This window comes from Malaclemys terrapin, chromosome 7 (genome assembly GCF_027887155.1).
Source record: "Malaclemys terrapin pileata isolate rMalTer1 chromosome 7, rMalTer1.hap1, whole genome shotgun sequence".
NCBI classification, from domain to species: domain Eukaryota; kingdom Metazoa; phylum Chordata; order Testudines; family Emydidae; genus Malaclemys; species Malaclemys terrapin.
In genome coordinates this window covers 22,954,661-22,980,213 of record NC_071511.1, presented here as the reverse complement: position 1 = coordinate 22,980,213, position 25,553 = coordinate 22,954,661, and the positions used below count along the sequence as shown (strand labels likewise).

The window sequence follows — 25,553 nt, the reverse complement described above, 5'->3', positions numbered from 1 at the left end:
GTATATAGGGGTGGTAGATGCACCTATAAAGGTTGTCTGACACTTCCCATTATAACATGAGGTGTTCAGTTGCTTACAACTTTGTCGAATTAACTGTTTGGGCTGAAATTTTACATGCTGAGTGTCTGCCTCAGGCTGAATTTCTTTGGAAAGTTTCAGCTAAAACAGTTCAGCCATTTCCAAAAATTAAGTTAGAAAAAACTATACTGTTTTGCCATTTAAAAAAACCTGGCAACATTTTCTTTGAAAAGTTTTAATATCCCCGACTTGGGAACAGGGACTTGTAATTTTGCAGGGGGTAGCCTATATGCCAGGGATGTGCCTTTTGTTGTCCATGTGAAAATCCATTCATATTTGGTCAAGTTATAAGCTTTGAAAATATCTCAGTTTGCACATGCTCAGTAGACTTTAGAGTTTAGCAGCTAAAATGACGCTTCCCCTCACAGCTCCTACATGTGCCCAGACTGCGCATGTGTCATCCCCACATTGTAAATGAGCACGCTCAAGCCTAGACCTACAGGGGCAAAACTAGACTCTCCTGTAATTGCAACTCCTTGCTAGGGTCCAGGCAGGCACCAGAACTGCGAGAAGGAAGCCTGCCTCGTCTGTACTATTAATAACACCCCCCTGGCACCCAGCCAGCATGGAGGAGAAAACCACGTGATCCAAATACAGAGGGGACAAAAACTAGGGTAGGGAGAGGGAAAAATCGATTGGAACATGTAACCTAATGAGACTAGAACTGAAAGGGTTGGGGGCACTAGGACATACTGGGTAAAGAGACTGAGATTGTGAACCAGTGAAGGAGGAAATTAGGCTGACCAGATAGCAAGTGTGAAAAATCAGAACAGGGGGTGGGGGGTAATAGGAGCCTATATAAGAAAAAGCCCCAAATATCGGGACTGACCCTATAAAATCGGGACATCTGGTCACCCTAGAGGGAACAGGGCAGAAGAGTAAGGAAGAGGAGACAGTTATGACAAGGAGCAAGAGGGTTGGGGAGAACTGGGCTTGGCTGAGAAAGACTGGGACAGAGGGATTGGAAACAAACAGAGAGGAACTGGAGGAAGGATGAGATTGGGACTTGGCTGTAGAGAGCCTGGAGGGGGAGACTAAGACTAGCTGGGCAAGGAGACCGGAACTAGGATGAGAAGCCTGAGGAATTGAGCCTGAGAACACAAAGAGAACAGAACTGGAATGAGGAGCAAGGGGAAAGGAAGAGAGAGGACTAGGACGGAAACAGGCACAGGTTAAATGGGTTGGAGGAACTCAAGATTCCCAAGACTCACCATTCCTGCTGCTGTCAGCAAATAGCCAGGAAACCCACTGGCAAAGTGGGTGCCTTATTTCCACATGGCTGGTCCACATAAGAAGATGACAACCTATTATTGTTATTAGTTACTCCATTAGCTCAAGTGGCAGAGATCTCTGAGATTGATCAAAGGGTTCCAAACACTGCTGATGACCCATGTAGATGACAATATGATGCCATATAATGGAATTTGGGTTTTTTAGTTTGCTTTTTTAAAAACCTGGGAAAGCTCACAAAAAGTAATGTTAAAAAACATTATTAAAGTTGCAAAGTTGAGCACTCAAAAGTTAGGAAATGACAAAACTAAGGTTTCCTGTGCAGCCTTAATTCAGCCCCCTTCTGCATATCCATTATATATAGTCTTTAACTGCACGATCAAATATTTTTATAATAGGACCCCTGTCTCATTCAGTGCCATAGGAAGGACCATGCTGTGGGAATGAATTAGCATGGTGTAGTGAAGGAGGCTGTTGTCTGTATGTCCCCAACCTCATTTGTTGAGACGTTGGAAAGTGATCTGATTTGCAGAAGTATTGAACACTCACAGCTGCAACTCTACTCAGTGGAATGCTATGAACATATGAAATTATATATAATGCTAAGTACTATGAAACATCAGTTATAGGCATCTCAAATTGGGCACCCAAAATCAGCAGACAATTAATCTCTCTGAACCTCAGCTCCAAATATATATCATGGGAATAATACTACCCCCCTCATTTCACAAGGGTGTTGTGAAAATAAAATCATTAATGTTTGTGAAGCACTCAAATGCTATAGTGATGAGTGCCCTTGAAAAGTCCATGAGGAATGAATAATTCTGTAGTCAGAACAAAGTTTGAATAATGCCCAGTAAATAAGGCGCCACACATTGAACCATGACGAGAAAATAAAATACTCAAATGCTGCTCATTAACTGAGTACCATCCATCCTGCACACTGAATGAGGCAGTGCTCATGCGGGGAAAAAAAACTGATCACGTAATTAATGACTGTATCATAATGCATCCACAGAAGGGAGCCAAACTAAGATTTTCCAAATTTCCTAACTTTTGAGTGATTGAGTTTACAACCTTAATGTTTTTGGTTTTTTTAAACTTAGCTGTTTCTGTAATTATAAAAAGATACCCTCCATGGATTTAGCAGAATTTTAGAACTAATTTTACTCACTACTCGTAACAATCCCTCACAATTTTACAAGAAACTTCTTTGCTGACCCGTAACAAAAATCTTCCACCACTGAACACGTACTAGTGTCTTAGTATGTGGCTGGTTACTGCCACTGGGACTGAGCATGTTAGTTCTTTACGGCAGTTCTTCACTGAAAAAATCTGATACAACAATTCACCTTTTGGGTCAAGCAGCCTTGACTTGTCTGTTCAATTAGAATGGATTCCTAAAGAAGTGCTTAGAACTCCCCACATGAATATCACAAAAATTCATTAAAATTAAATATTATTACAGAAACACCAAAGAACTTAAGAAACTGGGCCATAATTTACAGTGTTTTCCTTTTTCAGTACATGTACCTCAATTAGTTCAGAAACACCTAGTGGAGTCACAGTCTCTGGGGCTTCTGGTCCACCTGGCTTAGCTGCAACAGCAGCAATAGGACACCCTTGGAACCTAAAAGAGAAAACAAGCGTCCCAACATAAGACCACAAGTCCCCTGCACATACAAATAGAACATGGTAATAATCTGACAATCCACATGAGGAAATTGCCTTGGATACTGATTTATCTAGTTCTGCAATAATGAATTATTGACTTCTTCTGAGAATGTACTATTTGTGCCTCTGAATTTACTACTGAACCTTAAACACTGTTAATTTTCCTTTGTTGTAGTTTCTGGTCTGACTTCCCTGGGGAATAAATACACCTCTGCCCCGATATAACACGAATTCGGATATAACGCGGTAAAGCAGTGCTCCGGGGGGGCGGGGCTGCGCACTCCGGTGGATCAAAGCAAGTTCGATATAACGCGGTTTCACCTATAACGCGGTAAGATTTTTTGGCTCCCGAGGACAGCGTTATATCGAGGCAGAGGTGTAATAAGATTACAGCTTGCCTCAGAAGGCTGTAGTTTAAGCAGGGGTCCAACTGGGCCAGCTTGTAGAGGGCTCAGTAAGCTAGACCCTTTTTTCCTGGCGGGTTCCCATCTTGTGCTCCAGATTGTAAACTTTCATTTAAAAAAAAAAAAAAATTAAAAAAATATCCTCTAGCTGTCATAACTGCAAGGACAACCTTCAAAATGTGAATCAGATATAAAACAGCGCTGTGATGTCTGACTGAGTCTACTACAGACACCCTGAAACCATAGTGTTGAGATTTGCCTCTACTCATATCAAGGGATGTGAACTCTGAAGCCTAATGATTACAGTGTAAATGTCAAAAGTGTTAACAACTTAACTGATGATCAAAGCATACCAGAAAGAAGAGGTGAGTGGTTGTTTAACAGGCACTTTGTTTTGCCATCTCCAGTGAGAAAAGCTTAAGAGAATACCACTATGTCATCCAACTCAATCCTGGAGTTTAAGACTTCCTTTTGTAACCAATTTTATTCTTCAGCCCTGTAATATATAGTAGTTTTTTTTAGCAGTTGAAAGAATCTGTAATATTATACCTTTTGTGAGAAGCAAACTATTGGTTTATCTCATCTAATAACTCATTTTGACAATGAATTTTTTTTTAAAGACTTCTGAAAGGAAACAAAATGAAAACCTGCCTTTGTAAGGACCAGGACCTTAAATAGGGTAGAGTCTTTTTAAAAAGCCAAAACAACCCCCACAGAATCACAATGGCCAGTAAAATAAGATGATAAAAAGCAGAAGAGCAGGAAAAAAACCTTCAAATACTGTAAGTGTTCAGTTCTCATAAATACTCAATTACTGTACAACAGAGACAGGTCACAAAATCAGAGTGTATGGGATTCCTTTTGCTCTCCTCCTCTCCCAACTTAAACTTTTAGATTTTCATCTCAAAAGGCAAAAACTAAGGGGGGAATGACAGCTCACTGATAAAGACAGAAGGATCACTAAATGTGCTCCCTCTGCAGAAGTTATCAAACACTAATCCAGTATACAAGGTATTTTCTCTCTTTATGTGCCATAAGCCTGAGGCTCCCAGGGACAAAGGATGATAAAAATGTGCACTGAGAATTCCAGCCATTAACCACAAAGCTTCTGGAAATTCAATTATTTTTATCCAAACACTTTTGGGCAATAAACAAATTAATGCTGAACCAGGTGTCTCATTCCTTCCACACTAACCCCATGTAACATAAGCTAGAGGCGTCGCATGCTGCTTTTAGAAAGTATCAGGGGGTAGCCGTGTTAGTCTGTATCTACAAAAACAACAAGGAGTCTGGTGGCACCTTAAAGACTAACAGATTTATTTGGGCATAAGCTTTCGTGGGTAAAAACCTCACTTCTTCGGATGCATCTGTTAGTCTTTAAGGTGCCACCAGACTCCTTGTTGTTTTTGCTTTTAGAAATACATTCAAATATAAGGGGACCCTATAAGAATTACTTTACTCCACCACAAATAACTTATTGCAAGTGGTGTCTTAGTCTCCACCAAACAAAGAGAGTGTGGACAAGGAACCCAGGCAAAAAAAACTACACTAATTTTGATTTTCTGGCGTGAAATATTTTTGCTTTGATTGATTTTAGGTGCCAATCTGCAGAACGGTCAACTGTAAATGAGGCCAAATTCTGAAAGCACCAAACCCGCAGAAGGATGACAGAGCTATTCTTACCATCCCTGTTCTCTTTCTCCATTGCACTGAAGTCATGTGGCAGCAGCTGTAATATGTTGTTGTCAGGGTCTATAGCACTGTCACCTCTACAGTTGCAACCATACTAGCAATCACACTTGATATTTGGCTGTTGATACAGGGCTTCACCCATAGCATGGACAGAACCAATATTTTAGTAACTGAGGTTTCCCCCAGGAACTATAGATGAGTACGTAAGGAAAAGCAGGCTACCAAATGGTCTCAGCGGTGTCCCATAAATAGGAGTCATTTGGAAATGCAAAACCAGCTTAAATTGCCTGTGTTTGATGGCACAGAGTTGATGATGGGAAAGAGGCTGTCAGGAAATTAAGTATGTCTGCTGCACAGTGGGGTTGGCACTTTAGGACAAGCCCAGGTCAGCAATCCTTTTAAAAATTCACCAACAACAGATATGATGTCCGAATGCTGAATCTTTCTGTGCATGGGTGGGGAAGACAACTGACATCTGATATGAGTATCCCTGGGATCTGTAGTTCAAATGACTTCAACTAAAACATTATGAAAGACCACCTATCTCCATGGGGAAAGCAGAGCAGTTGAGATCAGCTGAGAGGACCTTTTCTTAAATAGCAAAGGGGTGAAGAGAGAGCATTTGAAGGCAAGAGGTTTCACTCTAGAACTCAGTTCCCCCTTAGTTTGATCAAATCAGCCAACTTTCAGAGTATGCTCTGCAAGGCCTATCTGTGTTCCCCAGCTCTTAAGAAAGGATTGGGTTAAGAAGGTATATGTGCATTCAGTGCAGGGAAGTTCTGTGAGAAGACACTCTAGTTTCCTTCCAATATATTTATAATTTTAGCTTTCTGAATATAGGTTTGACCACAACCAAACTCCACAGACAATTAGGTGTTGACCCTCATACAATAGGTCACTAGAAAAGTAATTTTTCCTCTTTATTTGCAGTATGTTCTCAAACTTTAACCTATGACCAGAGTGCCATGCAGGAGTAATGATATCCATTCAGACAAAATAAAATGAATCTTTATTTTGTCATTTTGCTAGCATCTGATTAGTTTGCAAAGATAAACTATTATAAATCATTACTTTCTCAAAATTTCACTTATTTGAACCAAATAGAACTGTTTCTCAGATAAGAAATATGTAAAAATTGAAATATTATTTTCATTTCTGTTTCAAGATAAGAGATGTGCAGTGGGTCAACCTTTCTAGCAAGTAAATAAAATTATAGAAAAACTATGAGATAAAATTAAACCTTTAGGTTTAAGTTGTTCATTTTTGCAGTCTGATGGCCACTTCGGCTGTGAATAACAAATCTGAATTCTTATGCAACAGTCATGTAAGTGTGATCATTTTATCTGATCAATGAATTTTATTAACAAAAAGGCACAGCTAAGAAAACTCATATATATTTGGTGTGATCAGAGATGGAGATTAAAAAAGTTTAAGCAATCTCAGACCAAGTTACAGGTATCTGCACCCCTAGAAAGTAATAAAAATGGAGAGTTTCTCAATCTACATGACAGGGGAAAACAAGTTGCTTTATATTCGTTTGCTCTTTATGAAGGAGAGTGACAAGTTGCAGAATTTTGTCTCTGTACTATATACACAAGAGGAAACTTCACTCTAGTGACCTCTATGCTGTACTGATCAAAAGGAAACAGACTAAAGAACAGAGAAGTTGATAAAAAGTAAGATTTTCAGATTGCTCAGCTGAACGGGGACACTATCCTACTATCAAAAATAAGTTAAATATGAGGTGACTTACAAAACCAAGCTCTGCTGGCTCCTCTAGCACTGTTAAAATCCTCACTTTCAAATGCTCAATCTACTTCTGCTCTTATGCCTGCCATTGGGAACAAATGTGATTTAGCAGCTAGGCAAGTATGAGTCAGAATTCTTTCCACAGCATGACCTTGGACAAAACACTTCAGCCATCTGTGCTTCAATTTCCTTATCTATAAAAAGGAGATAGTACCTTGCAGCCTTGCCCCTAGGGAAGTTGAGAGGCTACAAAACACTCAACAATTGTTACTTAATTCAAAAGTATTATTTTTATTGTACCAAACTGATAATCCCAATCTCAAACACATCTTCCATATTCTCATTTAAGCCATCCATCACACTGTTCTTTTCCCATTAAGACCAATCACACTTCTCACCGTCAAGTCAGGAAAGACCCTAACTTCTCCTTCCTCTCTCTGCAGCTGACAAGATTCCCGGAGTGCAGAAAGTGTTACAACCCCATAAACCAAAGGGCAGATCTTTTTTTTTTAAAACAGGAGATTTTACCTCTGTTGTTTTATCTGAGCTGAATTCAAAGAGAGCCTTTAAATTGATTAACTACCTTAATTCTGGTTTGTTTCTCACAGCATTACACTGAAGACGACGCTACAATTAAAATTTAGGGCAAGGTAGTTTATGGTGCTCAGGGGTTTGAAAAATCCACACATCTGAGCAACGTAGTTATGCCAACCTGATCCCATTGTAGATGCAACTAGGTCAACAGATGAATGCGTCCATCAACATAGCTACCATCACTCAAAGGCACCGTTGCCAACTGTCACGCAGTAAATAGGCACCCCAACTTTCACAATAAGCCAAAAATCAAGATAACCCCATTTCAAAATAATTTGGCCGAAATAAGCCAATCCCTAAGAACCCCAACACTCTATGTGACTAGATCCCCTGTGCAGACTCTATGTGCAGTCTGGGACTGTAGGTGGGCCCGCTGTGCACCCTGGCTCTCTCCCCACCTTGCCCCTGCTTGCCGGGAGCCAATTAAAAAAAAAAAAAAAAAAAAAATGCAACAAGTTACAAGGCAAAAATTAGCCAACAAGCAACTCGCAAGACAATTAAGCCAAAAACAAGCCCAATTTCTGTGCTTTTTTTCCGGGTTTGGCATGTCTGCTCAAAGGCTGTGTTCCTACAGCAACAGAAAAATCCCTTTTGTCATTGTAGTCTGAGGGTACGTCTACACTGCCCACGTTACAGCGCGGCCGCAGCAGCATAGTCATGCTTTATCGCCCAAATGAGGGGTGGTAGCTTTATCACCGGTGGCATGGCTCCCAGAGATAAAGCGCTGCCTATATAGGCCCTTTTCAGCGCTAAAACTTTTGCCACTCAGGGAGGTGTTTTTCACATCCTTAAACAACTGAAGTTTTAGCACTGAAAGTGGCAGTGTAGACACTATGGGGTTAGGCCAGCATAGCTACAGCACATTAGCTATGCTGCTATGGTCCCCTTATTGTTGACATAGCCTTAGGAACAAAGCAGCCACCATGAGATCTTTAATGACCACAGTGAGCAGCTGGAGCACACAGCCGGGGAAGTGCAGCAAATTAACCTAAAAGAATAGCACAGAACTCACAAAGTTCTTGTCTACACTGAAAAACTGAGGGGTGTCAACTAACACATGTTAAATGGCACATTTTAAAACATCACTTAGCACCTAGTGTAGATAGAAACAGTTATATTTAAAAATATGTCAACTAGCTATGATCAATGCTAGACACTTGAGCAAACACCCTCTGGAGTTGTCTCAAACTGGGCACCAAAAAATCAGAGCAATGAAAAGGCACTTTTAAAAATCTTGCTCAGGGGTCAGATGCAAAATTTAAGATAGGGTTTTAATTTCTTGGGGGAGGGGGAAGGAGACGACATACACCTCTATCCTTTTCTATGCATCCATACATGAGATCTCTTTATGCCTGTGTCTGATCTAACCAAGGTGTATGTGAAAGCATCTTTGAGAAGTATGTGGATGTACAATAAAAAAGTTTTCTTACATTAGAAGAACATCTTTGGTAACTTACTTTGTATTTTCCAGAGTCTTCTGCATTTTCTTCGTCATCTTCTCAATGGCAGCTTGTCTCTTCCCCTCTGGAAGAAGGTCTATTTTGTTCAGAACTACTACCATCTTCTGGCAGGCGATTTGCCCAATCACCAAGCACTCTGCTGACTGAGTCTGCATCCCTTTTGTCACATCTATGACGAGCATCATCAAATCAATAATCTGGGCACCTGGAAGAGAAGTCAACGTCAGTATCATACCTGTATGAAAGAGTTAGAGACCCTCTTTCTAAAGTGTGTTTCTGTAAACACTGTCCATAATGTAGCGATACATACACTCACACAAATAAAACATGAAGCCAAGGTGAAAACGGAAAGCATGTTTTTGTTCAATGCCATTTGAAAACTCAAGGAATTGCAAGATCCAGTATAATTACACAAAGAAATCCAAGGTTGTTAGACTAAAAAGTTTACCTTTTACACCATAGTGACAATCTCACATTAAGGACTTGGGCAATATATTTGTTATAGAACTGATCTTTGCTCTAGCACAAACATAAGACATACATCTCAACTAATTCAGTAACACACTGTAAACCGAGATTAATATGCTACAATGAGATCATATATACACTGTTTACATTGGGTCACACACCACAGTGAGGGCAACAGGGTTAGACATTTCATGCTGCTGCAAAGGTAAACACATTTTACTGCAGGAGTATAATGCTGAGTCTTCATTAGATCTTTCCATAATTACGAACATGATTATTTCTCAGTATCCTCTTTTGATTGTAATCTATATTTCATTGTTTGTTTGAAGACAAAACCAAAGAGCTTAAACTCTCTTTGCAGAGCTATATTAACATTTTTAAGGGTGCTGTTGCATAAAAAAGAAAATGAAGTCACAATCGTCTAGGCTCCATAAGAATCACAGTAAAAACAAAGTAGTAAAATTAAGCGTAAACATCACAGAACAAAACCACTAAGGAAAGAAATGTTTCACACTCCTAAGTGTGTGCAAACAAATGGAAAGTCCAGAAATACTTAAGAGTACTCATTTAAAAGTGCAGAAAAAAATATCTGCCACCTTCCCCTCATGACATCTTTAAAGGTTTGAAATAAAAATACTAGCTTGGGACATTTAAACAGTGATATCAAGGGAGCTGCATGTGTGCTCAGTACCTTTGAAAATCAAACCACTTTTACATAGGTATTTAAGTATGGATTTAGAAGCCTAACTTTAGGTACCCAGGTTTGAAAATTTTGGTCTTAGTCTATAAAATGAGTAAAAGAGGTTCAATACAAGTGTGAAGGGAGAACACCAGCAAATAAACCAGTGATGGCCAAAAACTATTACAACTGTGGCAAGGATAAACTGGGATCCTTCAAATAGGTTAATTTTCCCATTTCAAGATCTCCTTTGGAGCTTTATGGAACAACATTCTGGGAAACATCAGCCACAAGAGGGGTGTGCAGGATTCACTGTAAGAACATAAAAGAATGAAAAGGTGATGAAGAAATAACCCCTGCTGGAACAGTAAACTTGTTCGTTCCCTCTTCCACATGCTGACAATAATAGTTTTGTGTTTGGATGTTAAGAAGCAAAAAAGCAGAGGAGGGGAAGCTGAATGAGTGACATAATTTGACAAAGATTATGGCTACACAGTTTTCGGTGCTCTATGGTAAGACTGGATAATAGTTTTTGACTGGTGTGCAGGAATAGCTGCATTAACAGGATACTTCAGAACAAGGGGGAGATTTAGGAAACATTCTGCTCTTTAATTAGTGAGAGCTAAGCTTCATCCTCTTCTGCCAGTGTCCAAAACTTGGCATAGAAGGAAGTGCTTTTCCAAAAATACTAACATTCAAACTGCCAAATAGTCATTTTAATCAATTCTAAATACATTAAAATAAGTTTTTAAAGTCACGTGATTTATATACTTTTCTGACGTTGAGGGAATTGATTAAACCCCACAGTATATTGTCATTCTGCCTTGAATTAAAGTATGTACAGTACGTGCACTTCAGATCTCTGCAACAGCTGAACAAATACAGGCAGATTTCCCACATCCCCACTCCTTCACTGAGAGGAATGTAATTCACTTGGAGTCTAAATTTATCTAGAGTTCTCATGGCCTCATTTTTCCTCCAATTTTTATTAGTAGTATTATCACAAGTTCTAAATATTATTAAGTGAAGATTCCCATTGTTGACTAAACTGGTTTTCAGATAGGGTTCTGATGGCTGGACAGCTCTGGACCATACTACGCACACATTCAGGACCCTTCTATCTCTTTCCTGCTAGGATATCGATACACATAACTGATCAGCAAACAGACAAAGAAGTGCATCAATGCCACTCACATACTCAGAAGCTGTTTCAGAAGAGCATGTTGTAAATGAAGCACTAGAAAGCCATGTGCAATGGACCTTAATATAGCAAAGCTCAATCTAACAAGGTAAAGGTCTACAGCTGAACTAGTAGAGAGTTGCAGTGATCTACAAAACGTCTTTCAAGAATAACAAAATGCTTAAAAACTAACGTGACAAATCTAGCATCATTATTTACAGTACTCAGGATTCCAGTTTCTAGTGCTTCTAATATTTTCCTGAAACTTTTATTAAGAATAAGAAATTGACATAATTGTTCCTTTTCTCTCTCCTCCTCCCACCCCCACTTTTTTTGCTTAATCTTCACCATAGGCCATCACATGGAAACAGACAGCCTTGTTTATAATTCCCATGAACTCAGGATAGGAAATCATTCTGAGAGTGGATTTCATGGGTGAGTGAGTGGGTGGGAATTGCAGCAGCAAAAATTAACAGTTATAAATGACTACTTTCAACCTATCAAAGCTTTTCATCTTGTAATACTGCACGAAGACTCCTTTTAAGCTACAGCAGGATCATCATCATAGCATTGTAGTTAGCACAGCATTTTCTCATGCAGTATCTCAATCATTTAAAAAATTGCATGAGGCAAGCTTAGCATATGTGTTATCCCTCCAAATGCATTTTCTGTTTTTGTTATTGCAGAAATTGTTTTACTCCTTTAAGCAGTTTTTAATTACACTATAAAATAGCATTAAACCGCATTTTTGAGGGAACGGGAAGAGGCTTGGAGGCACTAAACTCCATACCAAAATGGCTTAAATTTAATAAGAAGAAAAAGTATGCAGATAGATAGTTCTGATGTGAACAAGTCTCAGTACTTTCAGTGAGGTAAAAATATTTTAAATTAGTTAATATTTGAACAATTAAAAACACTAGTTCTAAGCACACAGCAGGGGGAAGTTGGTTTGTTTTTACAACTGTAATGAAAGAATGTTTTGTACTAAGCTTTATTGCACACATACTCTTCCTACATTGCTGATACCTGTTCAAATGAATGTGAATGAACCATTAACCTTAACTTCTTGGCTGATTTGAACATTATTAGCTATCATTATATTTAAGACATGTAACCATTAACGTAATGGTGGATGCACTGTATGCTTTAGCTCACCCTCTTCCAACTAATTACTAGGAAAGGGAAATATGGGTCTCTAGAGACACTCTAGGCCAAATTTTGATCTCAGTTAGTCCAGATTTAAACCAGGGTAACTGAGATCAGAATCTTGCCTTTGAGAACGGTGGCTAATCTGACACCATATGTTCTACACTATCTAAGCCCACTGACAAAAGATGAAGATTGCACTGCAGCCTTCACGTGCAGTGTCTATACAAATGCTAATTTATGTTGCAGCCTTAATGGCATTTTATTGCAGTTTCTTTCATTAACTTTATTATAAGCAAACATTACATATGCCACTAATTGTGATATTTATGCATTTATTAGCACTTCCAGACAATTTTTTTAACATATGAAGCCCTTAAAATGTAAGGATCACTAGGGTTTCTGCTGAGGTTTATTTAAGAAACCAAAAGGAGCACCAAAGTCAAAATATTAAATTATTAAATAAAAATAATTGCATCAAATATAAACCAACAATTTTCATGGAAGGAGTAAGAAAAATAAATATGTAAATGTTGGCCAGATGACAGCTGAAGGGTGTAGACACCAAGGTACAAGAAGAATTGTTTAGGTTGACTATTGGGAAAAATCTAAATGATGAAATTTATTAGGTCCCTGTTGCACCACCTTTGCATCACAGAAGGTCAAAAGGCAACTAACCAGGAGTCCAAAGTCCACACCTGTATACAATATTTTTATATAAGATTTTAATGCACACAATTTTTTTTGTTTAGAGAATGCTGTAATTATAAACAGCACTTTAACTTCTTGATATCTAGCTTTATCCTGGAGGTGGCCACAATAAAGCTCTTTAGGACAGGGACTGTCTTTGCATTGCATACATGAGCAGCACTTAGCACAGTAAAGCCCTGATTGGGATGCCTAGACACTACAACAACAATAATAATGATGAAATGATTGACAAGAGCAGTTCAGATAAGGGGAGCAGGTGCAGAATGTCTACTAGAAACAACTTACAGGTAAAGAGAAGACAAACACAGAGAGAAAGGAGAGGCGAGATGAGGGAATAAGTGAATAACCCAAGGAGACAGCTCATATAGGGCATCCAAGAAATGACACATTGATCCAAGACTTCCTGATAAAAACAATTATACACATATGGTAAAGATCTGTTAGTCTCATTATACTATCAGCTCTCTAGAGCAGAGACCTTGCCTTCTCTATGTTCTATACAGTGCTTAGCATGCTGACTGGGTTCAATTAATAAAATAAAGAAATAATGTTATATAATAATAGTAATAATGTATAACAGAAGGTATTCTGTGAACAAAGGACAGTTCACACATTTTGGCAGAGTACCTAGATAGAATGGCAAGCATCAACATCTTCATTGCAATCATGGAACAAAAGGGAATATGAAGACCGCTCCAACATACTTAGACTGCAGACTCCTCAAGGCATTGACCATGTCTTCATACGTCTTTGTACAGTCCTTAACACAATGTGGTTTCTAAGGCTGATGGGCCCATTGGTCACAATCATATTATAACTAATGAAATAATTAAATAAATAAATAAACAAACAGTAGTTTTCCAATTTTCCCCACCCTTCGGATGACTTCAAAAGGGACAGATCTTCTCACTGACAGCCTCTCTTCTCTATTCCCTAGTCGTCGTCCTCTTAATTCTCAAATTTGGTTTCATTCTGTAGAAGGGCTACTTAGACCACTTGCAATCCATGGATCATAGCTGTAGAGCTACTGGAGTAGAGTAATCTGGAAAAGTCAGCTAAGATGCACAGGAGGTGAATAGAATAGCCAGACTTCGCCTCATGAAAATCAGAAGCTCACTTGGAGCAAAAAATGGCAAAGCTACTAACAGCATATACTGGAAAGAGACAATCTCACTGAATTTCAGTATTGTTTTAAAAATATCTTACAGGTAATAAAGGAGATGTGAGAAACTAACAGCCTCATGTTTACAGGTTAAATGGTCTTCAAAACACCAACCAACCAACTCGCCACAATGTTGAATTTCAGTCAACAAAAAGAACTGAAACATTTATATGTTATTTTCTACTATATCTCAGGACTTCAGGAATAGCGAAATGACAAGTAAGGATGAACCTATATAAATGTACTACTATGTATATAATCTCACTTGAAGAAAGCTTTTAATTCAGGTATTGAAAACATCATCACTGCCATAGCAGTAACGACATCAAAAACAATTACAGGAACAAACAAGGTGATGCTATCTCACCCAAAACCAGAGTGGATAAAAATCAATGATTTAAAAAAAAAAAAAAAATCTGATTTTTTTTATAAAATGCTTTTTGAGGAAAAACCTTATCTAAAGATAGTTTTAATTAAGATACATTATAGCTCAAAGATATCTCATCATGGAATAGGGATTATAAATTCTAATTCTATAGTATGAGACAATATATTCATGTAATGTTTAAGAAAAGTTTTGTAAATGAGTTCCAATAGTTCATGGATTAGAGACCCAATTGTATGAGGTTCCAGGGGCTTCTGTATAGATTATTTAGGTTAATCTTTCTATCTACGCAATCAGACTCAGTGCTCAGTCTAGAAGATACCATCAGAGATGCTTAGTTTTGCAGTTCTCAAACCGTGGATTTGTGTCTTCAGAGATAACATGCTTGTTAACAGCAAAAATGTTTTTAAATAAATAATATATAGAGGTGAGAAATAAAAGACCTCAACCCTATTGTCCCTCTGCAAATTTGTGTACAGTCTCATCCCTTACCTCTCTCTAAAAGTGCAAAATTTCAAATAGTTCAATGAATAGAAGATTGCTGGGGGCAGAATAGATCTGGACAAGGAGAAGAAGTCTGGAGATAAACGTGAGAAGGGAGGGACAGGCAGCAGAAACAAAAGTGAAACTGTTTGAGCAGCATATTCCAGAAGTCTTGAGGTCTTTCTGAGTGTAGCCTTCATTGACTTGAGATTTACCATACCATTCTCACACTAGAAGGGAAGTCTTATAATAGGAGCAGGCCGTAAAAGAGACCCAGTTTTGGAATATTTTAATGTAGTTCCTCTACCTGTGGGTAAGACAGACATGAGTGCAAAATGCAAATGGTGAAACAAAGAAATGCAAGGCCTGGTTGCCCCAATGAAACAACATCATGAGAAGTGTTCCCTCTCAGGAGGAAGCTGCGTTGAAGATGATGAAAGGAACAAGTCTGAACATGCAGGATCTTCAGGTTGGTAAACTTTTATTTCATACTTCTTTCTTAAGGACTGCCTGTCTTCCTTCTGGACTATTCTTCAATTCTCATGTTTGAGCAAAAAATATAGTTGTTACTCTATGGTACTATCATTTTAGATGCAGTTGTGATAAAAAAAATAAATAGCTGAAATAGGCAGATCTTCCTTTTACTATTTCACCTTTAAAGTAGTACTGAATGTCAGTGAATGCAATGAGTAATACTACATTAACAGTATGATGATAATTGAATAACTGCATGGACTTATTTTGTTTAGGAGACTCCATCTGCAACATACAGGATTCTGAAGACTATCCACCTTCAAAATCACCACCATTTTCTACCGTTTCAGAGTTATCTGCCAATGATAGTGTTTCAGTCACATCATGTATGTCACAGCCACAGTATATCATCTGTAGCAAAAAGAAAAAAAAAAATCTCCATCATCCAGGAACAACCATAGATAAGTTTGTGATATGAACCAGATTACCTACGAGGTAATTGATGAAAAAATTGCCCAGTTTGTTTATGCAACAAACTCTCCTTTCCGTATGATTAAGACCAGGATACAGTCCACCCAACAGAGCAGATGTCACAAGCAAATTGCTGGATAAAGCGTATGAAAGAGAAATTGAGCAGTGTGCAAAAGGTCTAGAGGGTAAATTGTTAACCTGAGTCTTGATGGGTGGAGCAATGTTCACAATGATCCTGTTGTATGTGCTTGTGTGACAACAAAAGAAGGGAATGAAATGCACACACAGCAGAATACTTACAAGTAGCAGCAGTAAAAACTATAACAAACTGAAAAAAAATCAAATGTCTAGTACGCAGCTTGGTCACAGACAATGCTGCAAATGTAGCCAAGATAAGCAGAAATAATTTAGAAGAGAGTCCCAAGGTAACAACATATGGTTGCAGTGCTCATTTGATGCACCTCCTAGCTAAAGACTTCAGTGTTCCAGAAATAAAGACTGTTGTTGTTGAAACTGAAAAATACTTCCATAACAACCACTTTGCAGCAGCTGCTGTGAAAAAAGTGGGAGGAACCAAGCTAACTCTCCCACAAGACGTGCAATAGAACCCAGTAGTGGACTGTCTTGAGCACTGTCATAACTATAAAGGGAAGGGTAACAACCCTCCTGTGTACCATACTATAAAATCCCTTCTGGCCAGAGACACCAAAATCCTTTTACCTGTAAAGGGTTAAAAAGCTCAGGTAACCTGGCTGACACCTGACCCAAAGGACCAATAAGGGGACAAGATACTTTCAAATCTTAAGGGGAAAAGGCATTGGTTTGTGCTCTTTGTTTTGGGGTTGTTTGCTCTTGGGACTAAGAGGGACCAGATATCAATCCATGCTCTCCAAATCTTTCTGAACACCTCTCTCATATTTCAAACTTGTAAGTAACAGCCAGACAAGGCGCGTTAGTTTATCTTTGTTTTCTCACATTGTAAATGTTCCTTTTGCTAGAGGGTTTACCTCAGTTTGCTGTAGTTTTAAACCTAAGGCTAGAGGGGGTTTCTCTGGGCTCTTTAAATCTAATTACCCTGTAAAGTTATTTTCCATCCTAATTTTACAAAAATAATTTTTACCTTTCTTTCTTTAATTAAAAGCCTTCTTTATAAAAATCTAATTAATTGTTCCTTGTTTTAAAATCCAAGGGGGTTGAATCTAAACTCACCAGAAATTGGTGGCGGAGAAGAGGGGGAATGGTTAATTTCTCCTTGTTTTAAGATCCAAGAGTTTGGATCGGTGTTCACCAAAAAATTGGTAAAAAAGTCTCTCAAGGCTACCCAAGGGAGGGTTATAGTACTTGGGAGGAAAATATTCTGGGGGGAAAGTAAACAGTTTCCCAAATAACTCAAATAATTTGGGTGGTGGCAGCAAAACAAAATCTAAGATGGTAAACTTAAAGGTTCTCATGCAGGTCCCCACATCTGTACCCTAGAGTTCAGAGTGGGGAAGGAACCTTAACAAGCACTATATCAAGAACTGACCTAATCTGATGACAGTTTGTGAACAAAATCGTTAAACATATGGCACTGTCACAGCCAAAGTTCAACATTGGGTTTAAGAGAAATGTTGAAAACATGCTAAGTACCCTGAACCCTATTTCTGTAGCCTTGAACAAAATGCAGGGAAATAGCTGTTTTATTGCTGATGCTGTTGAAATTTGGAAGGAACTGAGCAAGATCTTAAAAAGATAAATATGCAATGACAGTCAAATTACAAGTATTAAAAAAATGAATGGTACAAGCACTATCTCCAGCTCATTTTCTTGCAAATATTCTCAATACTCTCTACAAGGGTCAAACCTTAACTGCTGAAGAAGAGGAGTTGGTTATGACATGGACATCCAGCAATCATCCCTCCATAATGCCAACTATAATACATTTCAGAGCTAAGAGTAAACCATTCAAGAAATATATGTTTGCTGATGATGTTTTAAAGAAAGACACACCAATGAACTGGTGGAAGTCACTTAAGCACTTGGATTCAGAGACTGTTGAAGAGATAATCTCACTTTTAACAGCAGAAGCTTCTTCTGCAGGTGTAGAAAGATTATTTTCTTCCTTTGGACTCATTTATTCCAAATTGAGAAATCATTTGGGACCTGAAAAAGCAGGAAAGCTTCTTTTTCTTTTCCAGATTATGAACAAACAGGAAAATGAAGGTGAAGACGACTGAGTTAGCTGCAGAAGCCAATATTTTAAGTTTCTCATGCTGACCTGGCTGACACAGTCAATTTAATTTTTGTGGGTTTTTTTAAAATATTTCATTTAACTATTTTAGTTAAAAACAATTTTAACAAAAACAAACCTGATTTTTAAAAACTTGAATGTCAAAAATTCATATACTTGTTTTGATAAAATATTATATGTTTGCTGTTGAAGAAAAAAATCCAGAATACATAACGTTGTTGTTTTAGTTAAATAAAACCATTTAAATGTCTGTCTGGTGATGTTCTCCTCTTAATACAGCATGGCAAAAAATTCCTCCAAATATTAATGATTAACCTGTTGAATTGTAGTTCACCTCTCAATGACTTCATAAATATCTGCTTCAATTACCTTTGGTAAATGAAATAACCAAACAATCATTCATTTTCTGATAGAGCTGTAAAACTAATCTGAAAAGTTTTCAAAATAAATCACTTTAAAAATGTATAGTGTGTACCTTCTAAAAATGAAACCTAAATCTATCTCTGAGTTGTGAAGAATATGTATTAAGGTTATAACAACTAACAAGAATGCACTTTTATGTAGAAATCCATGATTAAATCAAGTCTTCCTGACTAGTGATTTAAATCAAAGTGATTTAAATCAAATCCACCCTGGCCAAAACCTGCATGATTTGTTGAGAGAACATCTTCCACAGGCTCTGTGGGGAAAAGGAATAAGGAGTAGCTGAACTGCTTTAGCTTTTCAGAGGATATTGTCCTACACAGAGAAGTGATCTAAAAGAGATCAGAAGTTTTTCAAAACCACATATGCAGGCAAATGGGACTTGAAACGAATCTGAATGAACCAGATACATGCAGAAGACCAAGACACATATATGGAAGCAGCAGTGACTATTACATCTATACTGAGAGAATCCATTATAAAATTAAGCCGAGGAAATCAAGAGATTCCCCCTCCAGAACAAGTATGCAGCCTTCCATTTACTGTTTCATCCATTACTTTCTGAAAGAAATGTTGAAGCACATTCAGAAAGATATCAAAAAGGCTTCCTGAAGTAATTTCCCACTTAGCCTGAAAATGGTAAATCAACTATTAGAGTGTATCCTTCTGGTGATGACACACCGCTCAAAGACATGGCCCTCTAATAAGAAAAATGAAACAGAAGCTAGTTGTCACCTAAAGACATGGGTGGGGGGGAGGTGGCGAAAGATGGGAATTATGTTGCAAGATAAGAAACTGAACAAACGAGAACAATAAAATAAAGCAACAGACATTTACTAAGTCAGGAAAAATCACTGACAATGAAGATAACTAGTGAAAAAAGTCTCTGTGATGACAGCCAGAAATGAGAAAAAGCAACTAGGCTAACAACAAAGTATCAGAGAGGAAAAATAGTAAAACAATGGAAACTAAATTTGGAGGCAACAGAATTCATCTATAATCAGCAGATTGAGAGGAGACTAACTATTTAAAGATGCTCTTAAAATGAGGACTTCAGTTAGAGATAAAAATTATCTGATCCCCACTTTAAAAACCCAAGTCCAAGCCATCCTTAGCAAAGTAAAGTTACTTTAGAACTTTGGGGAAACCTGAATAGATGGCAAAAAAAAGTAATAATTTATGGCTGCCATTGCTTGGAGCTTGTAGAATGAGTACTTAGCCAAAGATATCAGCCAGGGAGACCCTGAAGCCAACAGTGTGAGTGTCCAGTCAACTAGAGACCAGATAGTAGAGTGGACTCCACAAGTCAGCAGAGACCTTTATTTAATAACTTGATTTATTTGTACATCCCACACATTATCTAAGCTAAGACTCCCATCTGTCTAGTTCTTATATCTTGCCCATCATGATAGTATTTCAATGCCTTACTAGAAAGACATCCTCATGATGATCTATAGGATGCAGCATTACTTGGTAAACCACAATAAAATTTCCACTAGCTGAGCTGGTAGAAGACGTGCTTAGCCCATATCAGACAGAAGCAACTCTATGTCATGTATGTCTCTTAACGGGACAATATCAAGGTTAGTAAGCCAAATATATGACCTACTTTTAAAAATGATATTGTCTCCAAAAAATCTTGTGTTTTTTAGATTTTTTTTAAAAGATTAGTGATCTTAAAAACCAAACTGAATTTCTCTATTAATTTATTTTGTTTATTGTAATTTCTTTGGATGTATACTATGAATAAAAAGGAAATCCCATTCAGGGTTCTAAACACAAGAAACCAGAAAAGAAATAGAATTAAATAGTAATTTAACCTGGCAGCCAGCAGAATCCACCCCCAATAAAACACATTTTTAAACTAATTAAGTAAGTTTTAAAATAATACACTGGACTTGATTCCAACCCTACTATAACTAAACAATGTGTTGTTGATTTTTTGTATTGTAGTATAAAGAAAGTGGAAGGCTGAAGTCTAGTCCCTACAACTCCTGTATACTGGTGCCTTGCATTCCTAGGCAAAGGTGCTAGAGCAGAAATAAAACTAAATTTCTTAAATACATATTTGTTGTAAAATGCTGCAAAGATCCAGTCTATGGTAAACAGTCTCTGTTATGTGCATACAACCCATGGATCAGTCTTTATGACTTCTCTTGCAATACTGAGGGAAAAGCCCATCTCTTACAAGAAGCAAATCCATCCAGGTTTTGACACCACGCTGTTATGGATCTCCATATAAACAAACTCACAGATTAAGGCTCTGATCATACAGTTCATTGCATGCTGATGGTGCCTACTCAAAGACCCCAATGAAATCAATGGGGTTCTGTAAAGAGACAGCTCTTCACTCATGCACAACTAATTGTGGGATCAGGACCTAAGAAAGTCAATTCTCTCCATTGCACGTCAGTTGTATGTCATTCTAAATAGGGTAGCAAGGGCAGGGTTATGTCTAGAAAAATCATTTAGGCCAGGGATTCTCAAACTGGGGGTCAGGACCCTTCAGGGGGTCGCGAGGTTATTACATAGGGTGTTGCGAGCAGTCAACCTCCACCCCAAACCCCGCTTCACCTCCAGCATTTATAATGGTGTTAAATATATTTAAAAAGTGTTTTTAATTTATAAGGGGGGGGAGTCACACTCAGAGACTTGCTATGTGAAAGGGGTCACCAGTACAAAAGTTTGAGAACCACTGATTTAGGCCTTTCTTTTTAACCTCTTAATTCCAAGAGTTGATTACCATTTTATTACATACACAGTACACATTTTTAGAACAATTGGATTATAAACTCTAGGCACTAACCTGACTTCCAATTTTAGTATGGGTGAAAAGGGTGAACCAAAAAGTATTTCCAGCTACTAATAGGGAAAATCTGAGCTTTTTTTTCCCCCCCAAATAGGTGAAAAACAAGAAAATTAGAGGTTTATTTTATTTTATTTTATTTTGGCAAGCAGCAACTTAATATGGTGCCAAATCAGATTTTTGCTACAATCTCTATCAATGTAAAGGTGCAGATGACTTGGCTCCAAACATAGTAAAAAATGTCACTAATCTGCACTAATCTCCTGGGGAGGGGGGAAAAAGGAAAAGGGGCTGGGTCCGAGTATGACCTAGTGAAGAGATTTTGCATGCCACGTGAGCACAGAGCATAAGGATGGATTCTGACTCCGTGCTTCTTTAAGCTACTGTATCCTTTTTTTCTGTTTGTGGTAATCTTTTTAGCTGACTTTGCGCAAATAGTACAACTCCTGTTCACAGGCAACGAAAGGAAGCAGAAAATGGAATTTGAAATGCTGAAATAAAATAATTGTAGGCCATGGGCTATAATTTGATTTCATGCTTACAAGGAAATGAAAGCGGACTTCCTTAAACATATTTTTTTTAAATATGCTTTTTACCATGTTAGGATTTCCTCTAGCATAGAAGAGAAAATAGGATTGCAGAAAATGTGCCGTTCTCAAGTATCATTGCTACTCAGGGGCAAAGCTCTGTTTTAATGTGCACTTCCCATTCTGGGGAAGAGGAAATTCTTCAATTAATAAACCGGGTGGACTGAGGCGAGTTTTTAAGGTTTAATCAATTTCATCTGCCCTTAGAATAAAAAGGCTGACTATTCTACTATTTTTTCTCCCCTTTTCCCCCTTTTTAAAAAATAATAAAATGAATGTTTTATTTTAAATTCTTTGAGGTTAGTATCTCCTGTTTCAGGAAATATTGTCTATTTCATGCAGCGAGTATGAAACTTCCCCCTCTCACCAACCCACTCTCATTTTTCTTTGTTAGGAATCCTTCTTCAAAAAACACTTAAATGATTCTCTGTTTTCATATACAGTAACACCTGGGGAGATGCTATGAGTTATACAGGATTTTGGTAGGTACCTTCGGGGCAGGTGGTGGGGTTGGTGAGGAAGATGTTTTGCTGGATACGGAATCTTTCAGAAGCCAGTGTTAAAGGGAGGGGGGACTGGAGTGCATGAATTACTCATGAAGAAACCCTCTGTAAAGCAATTCAAATCATATACGAAAACGGATACCAGAGCTTTGGTTAGACAACACTTTGAAAAGTACAGGAACTCTCACTACAGTTCAAGGATCCCACCACTGTTTTCCAGGAATGCCAGTCCAGATGGTTTATCAGCTGGAAGTCACAAACAGGGAACTGCCTGAGAGCCTTACACTCAGAAATTGATTTATATGAAGTTTCTAGGTACCCAGGGACAGCTCAACTTTGCAAAACATAGGGTCACATTGCCAATACACTGAAGGTTGCCCCACATTTCTCTAAAGATGTATTAAAACTTACAAAATATAATACAATCATCCTTGATCAACAAACAGAGATTGCTTGTTGCCTGAATTTACCACCAATAAAAACTTGTGGTTGGATAAGCTCTTTCCTACCCCTACAGCTTTAAAGAGAGGGCAGTAGTTGTCTTAAGCCCTCACACTTCCAGGGAATCCACATCTGACCCACCAAATAGAGTGCTGTCCTCCGGTTACCCATCCATGTTCCTGGTTTACTCTGGGACCAGTTCCTGTCCTGATCCATGTAGAGAGGTTTCCAGAAGCCAATGCATATCAAAAATAGGTGTAACAAAAGGTATAGTTGCTACAACCAAAGGGAATTTAAAGTAAGGAGCTGGTGGCCAGAGATGGGAGGATCTGTTCATAAGTGGTGAGAGAGCTAGCCAGAGCGCTGCATATATTATTTTGCAGAAAGCTTCACAAAACAAGCCCAAGAGCTGGCACATATTTGAGGGCTTTGTGGGCTGTACAATGTGCACCTCTGCTCTAAAGACAAAAATGGAGACTAATATGGGACCCTTTGTGAATGCGTTCTCTCTTACTATAAAGTTATCCAAAGCCCTTCTTGTTTAAACACGCACATAGTAAATGTCAGCAGCTGAAGGCATATGGCACTGGGTAGATTCTGGGCTTGTAAGGAACAGAATAGATCTCCTGAGGGGTTGCTATTGCTTTTGCAAAAGCACCTGCAGGAATTCTTAAATAACTGTATACGGTTTTTATAAGATCATTTTTCAGTTCTGGTGGCTGACTTCAAGCCTACGGTGGTCTTGTCATAGTAACTAACGTTATAAGACAGAGAGATTGTTTTTGAAAGAGTTCAGGCCTGAAGGGTCATTTCAGGGGCACAAAAGCTATATCATCCACTACTAATCAAGAGTTATAGGTATGAACCACAGAACTGGAGTCTCATTTTCTATGCCAGCATGGTCTGCACAAACTACAAAGGTCATGTGTTTAGATCCACAGAGGAGGATTACTGTTACACTGCTCAATGGTGACACCAATTGGCCAGTCAGAAGCAGCATGAACAGCACTCTAATGGGAACTCCAAAAGCGCCAAGGTGTGATGGATTTGAAGCTGCCCTTTAATAATTCATTAATATTGTATGCTGATCTGGTTATTGGCATGTTTGCTGTATAAATACATTAGTTTAGTTTAACAGGAGGGGCTATTTGGAAAAACAAGCAGGAAATGAAAGAATGGCTCATGATAAGCACTTAACCACAAACACTTGAGGGCTGTTAAGAGACAATGCCAGGAAAGGAAATGGCCCAGGAACACAAGAGAGCAAAGGAACTATATAGTGGGGTTTTAAAAGGGACTCTCTCTCGAGGGAGAAGAGGTAGTTGTTTGATGGAACCAGACAGACAAAGGCACCTGCTGGGGTTGTCTGAAGAATTTAGGCTTGCATAGGATACCATCAGGGAATGGTAGGCCTTTAGGTAACAGACACGTATGCAGTTTGTTGTTTTAAAATTCTGTCTTTAAATGCTTTGCTCCTACTGCAAAATAAACAACACTTTGGTTTTAAGAAAATGGTCTTGGTCCCAGTATACTATTGGTCACCAAATCCCAAAGAGAAGAATTGCAGGTGCTTAAACTCAGATTGACCTGTTGGGTACAAATGCTTGATACACAGGGTGCTGTAGCCCAGGGCCCATTCTAAGAGCTAGTCTGCACTAGAAGCGCTACATCTGCGCAATTGCATCCGTGCAGCTGCACTGCTGTAGAGAGTCTGGTGAAGATGCTCTATGCCGACGGGGGAGAGCTCTCCTTTCGGCATAATTGTTCCACCTCCGCGAGAGGCAGAAGCTATGTCGGTGGGAGAGCATCTCCCACCAACATAACACCGGTGTAAACAGCGCTTAGGTTGCTGTAACTTGTGTCTCTCGGGGGGGAGGGGGAGGGTTCACACCCCAAGCGACCTAAGTTATATCAACATAAGCAGTTGTGTAGACCTGCCCTAAGACTGGGAGAGAATTGTGGAGTTCACCATGAGATAGCTAAAGGCATGAGGCCTGACACCTGAGGGAGTGCATTCAGAGACAAGAAGGGGGAGAGACATGAAGCTAGTCCAGTAACCATGATATGAAGCTTTAAAATTAAACCTTAGACTTAATCTCTCTATTCACATTACTTTAGAACAGCAGTTTTCAAACTGTGGGTCAGGACCCCGTTTCACCGGGTTGCCAGGGCTGGCGTTAGCCTTGCTGATGCCTGGGGCTGAGGATGAAGCTGAAGCCCGAGCCCCACTGCCCAGGGCCGAAGCCCGAGGGCTTTAGGTTACAGGACCCTTGCCTGGGGCTGAAACTCTTGGGATTTGGCTTTGGCTAGCTTGGGCAGGCTTAGGCTTTGGTCCTCCCTTCTGGGGTTGCATAGTAATTTTTGTTGTCCGAAGGGGGTTGCGGTACAATGAAGTTTGAGAACCCCTGCTTTAGAAGCCTCAGTGATGAGCAGCAGTCAAAAAAGCATTCAGAGCCCAGATAGGTAACCCAGTGATGGCGGTTAGCAAAGCTGTTAGGATTCCCGGTCCTGATAGCGTTTGAT

At 38.8% G+C, this 25,553-nt stretch overlaps 1 protein-coding gene across 2 annotated transcripts in view; it reads right to left on the bottom strand.

The window, feature by feature from the left end:
- EEFSEC (eukaryotic elongation factor, selenocysteine-tRNA specific) overlaps nt 1-25,553 on the bottom strand; it is a 176,359-nt gene that overhangs the window by 118,817 nt on the left and 31,989 nt on the right. For both annotated transcript variants that reach the window (XR_008445782.1, XM_054036074.1), the window contains exons 2-3: nt 8,879-9,086; nt 2,842-2,938 (exon numbers count right to left, since the gene is read on the bottom strand). Coding sequence is in view for 1 of the 2 variants with exons in the window: in XM_054036074.1 (XP_053892049.1) it covers nt 2,842-2,938; nt 8,879-9,086 (305 nt within the window). In the remaining variant the exon portion in view is untranslated. The remainder of the gene's footprint in view (nt 1-2,841; nt 2,939-8,878; nt 9,087-25,553) is intronic.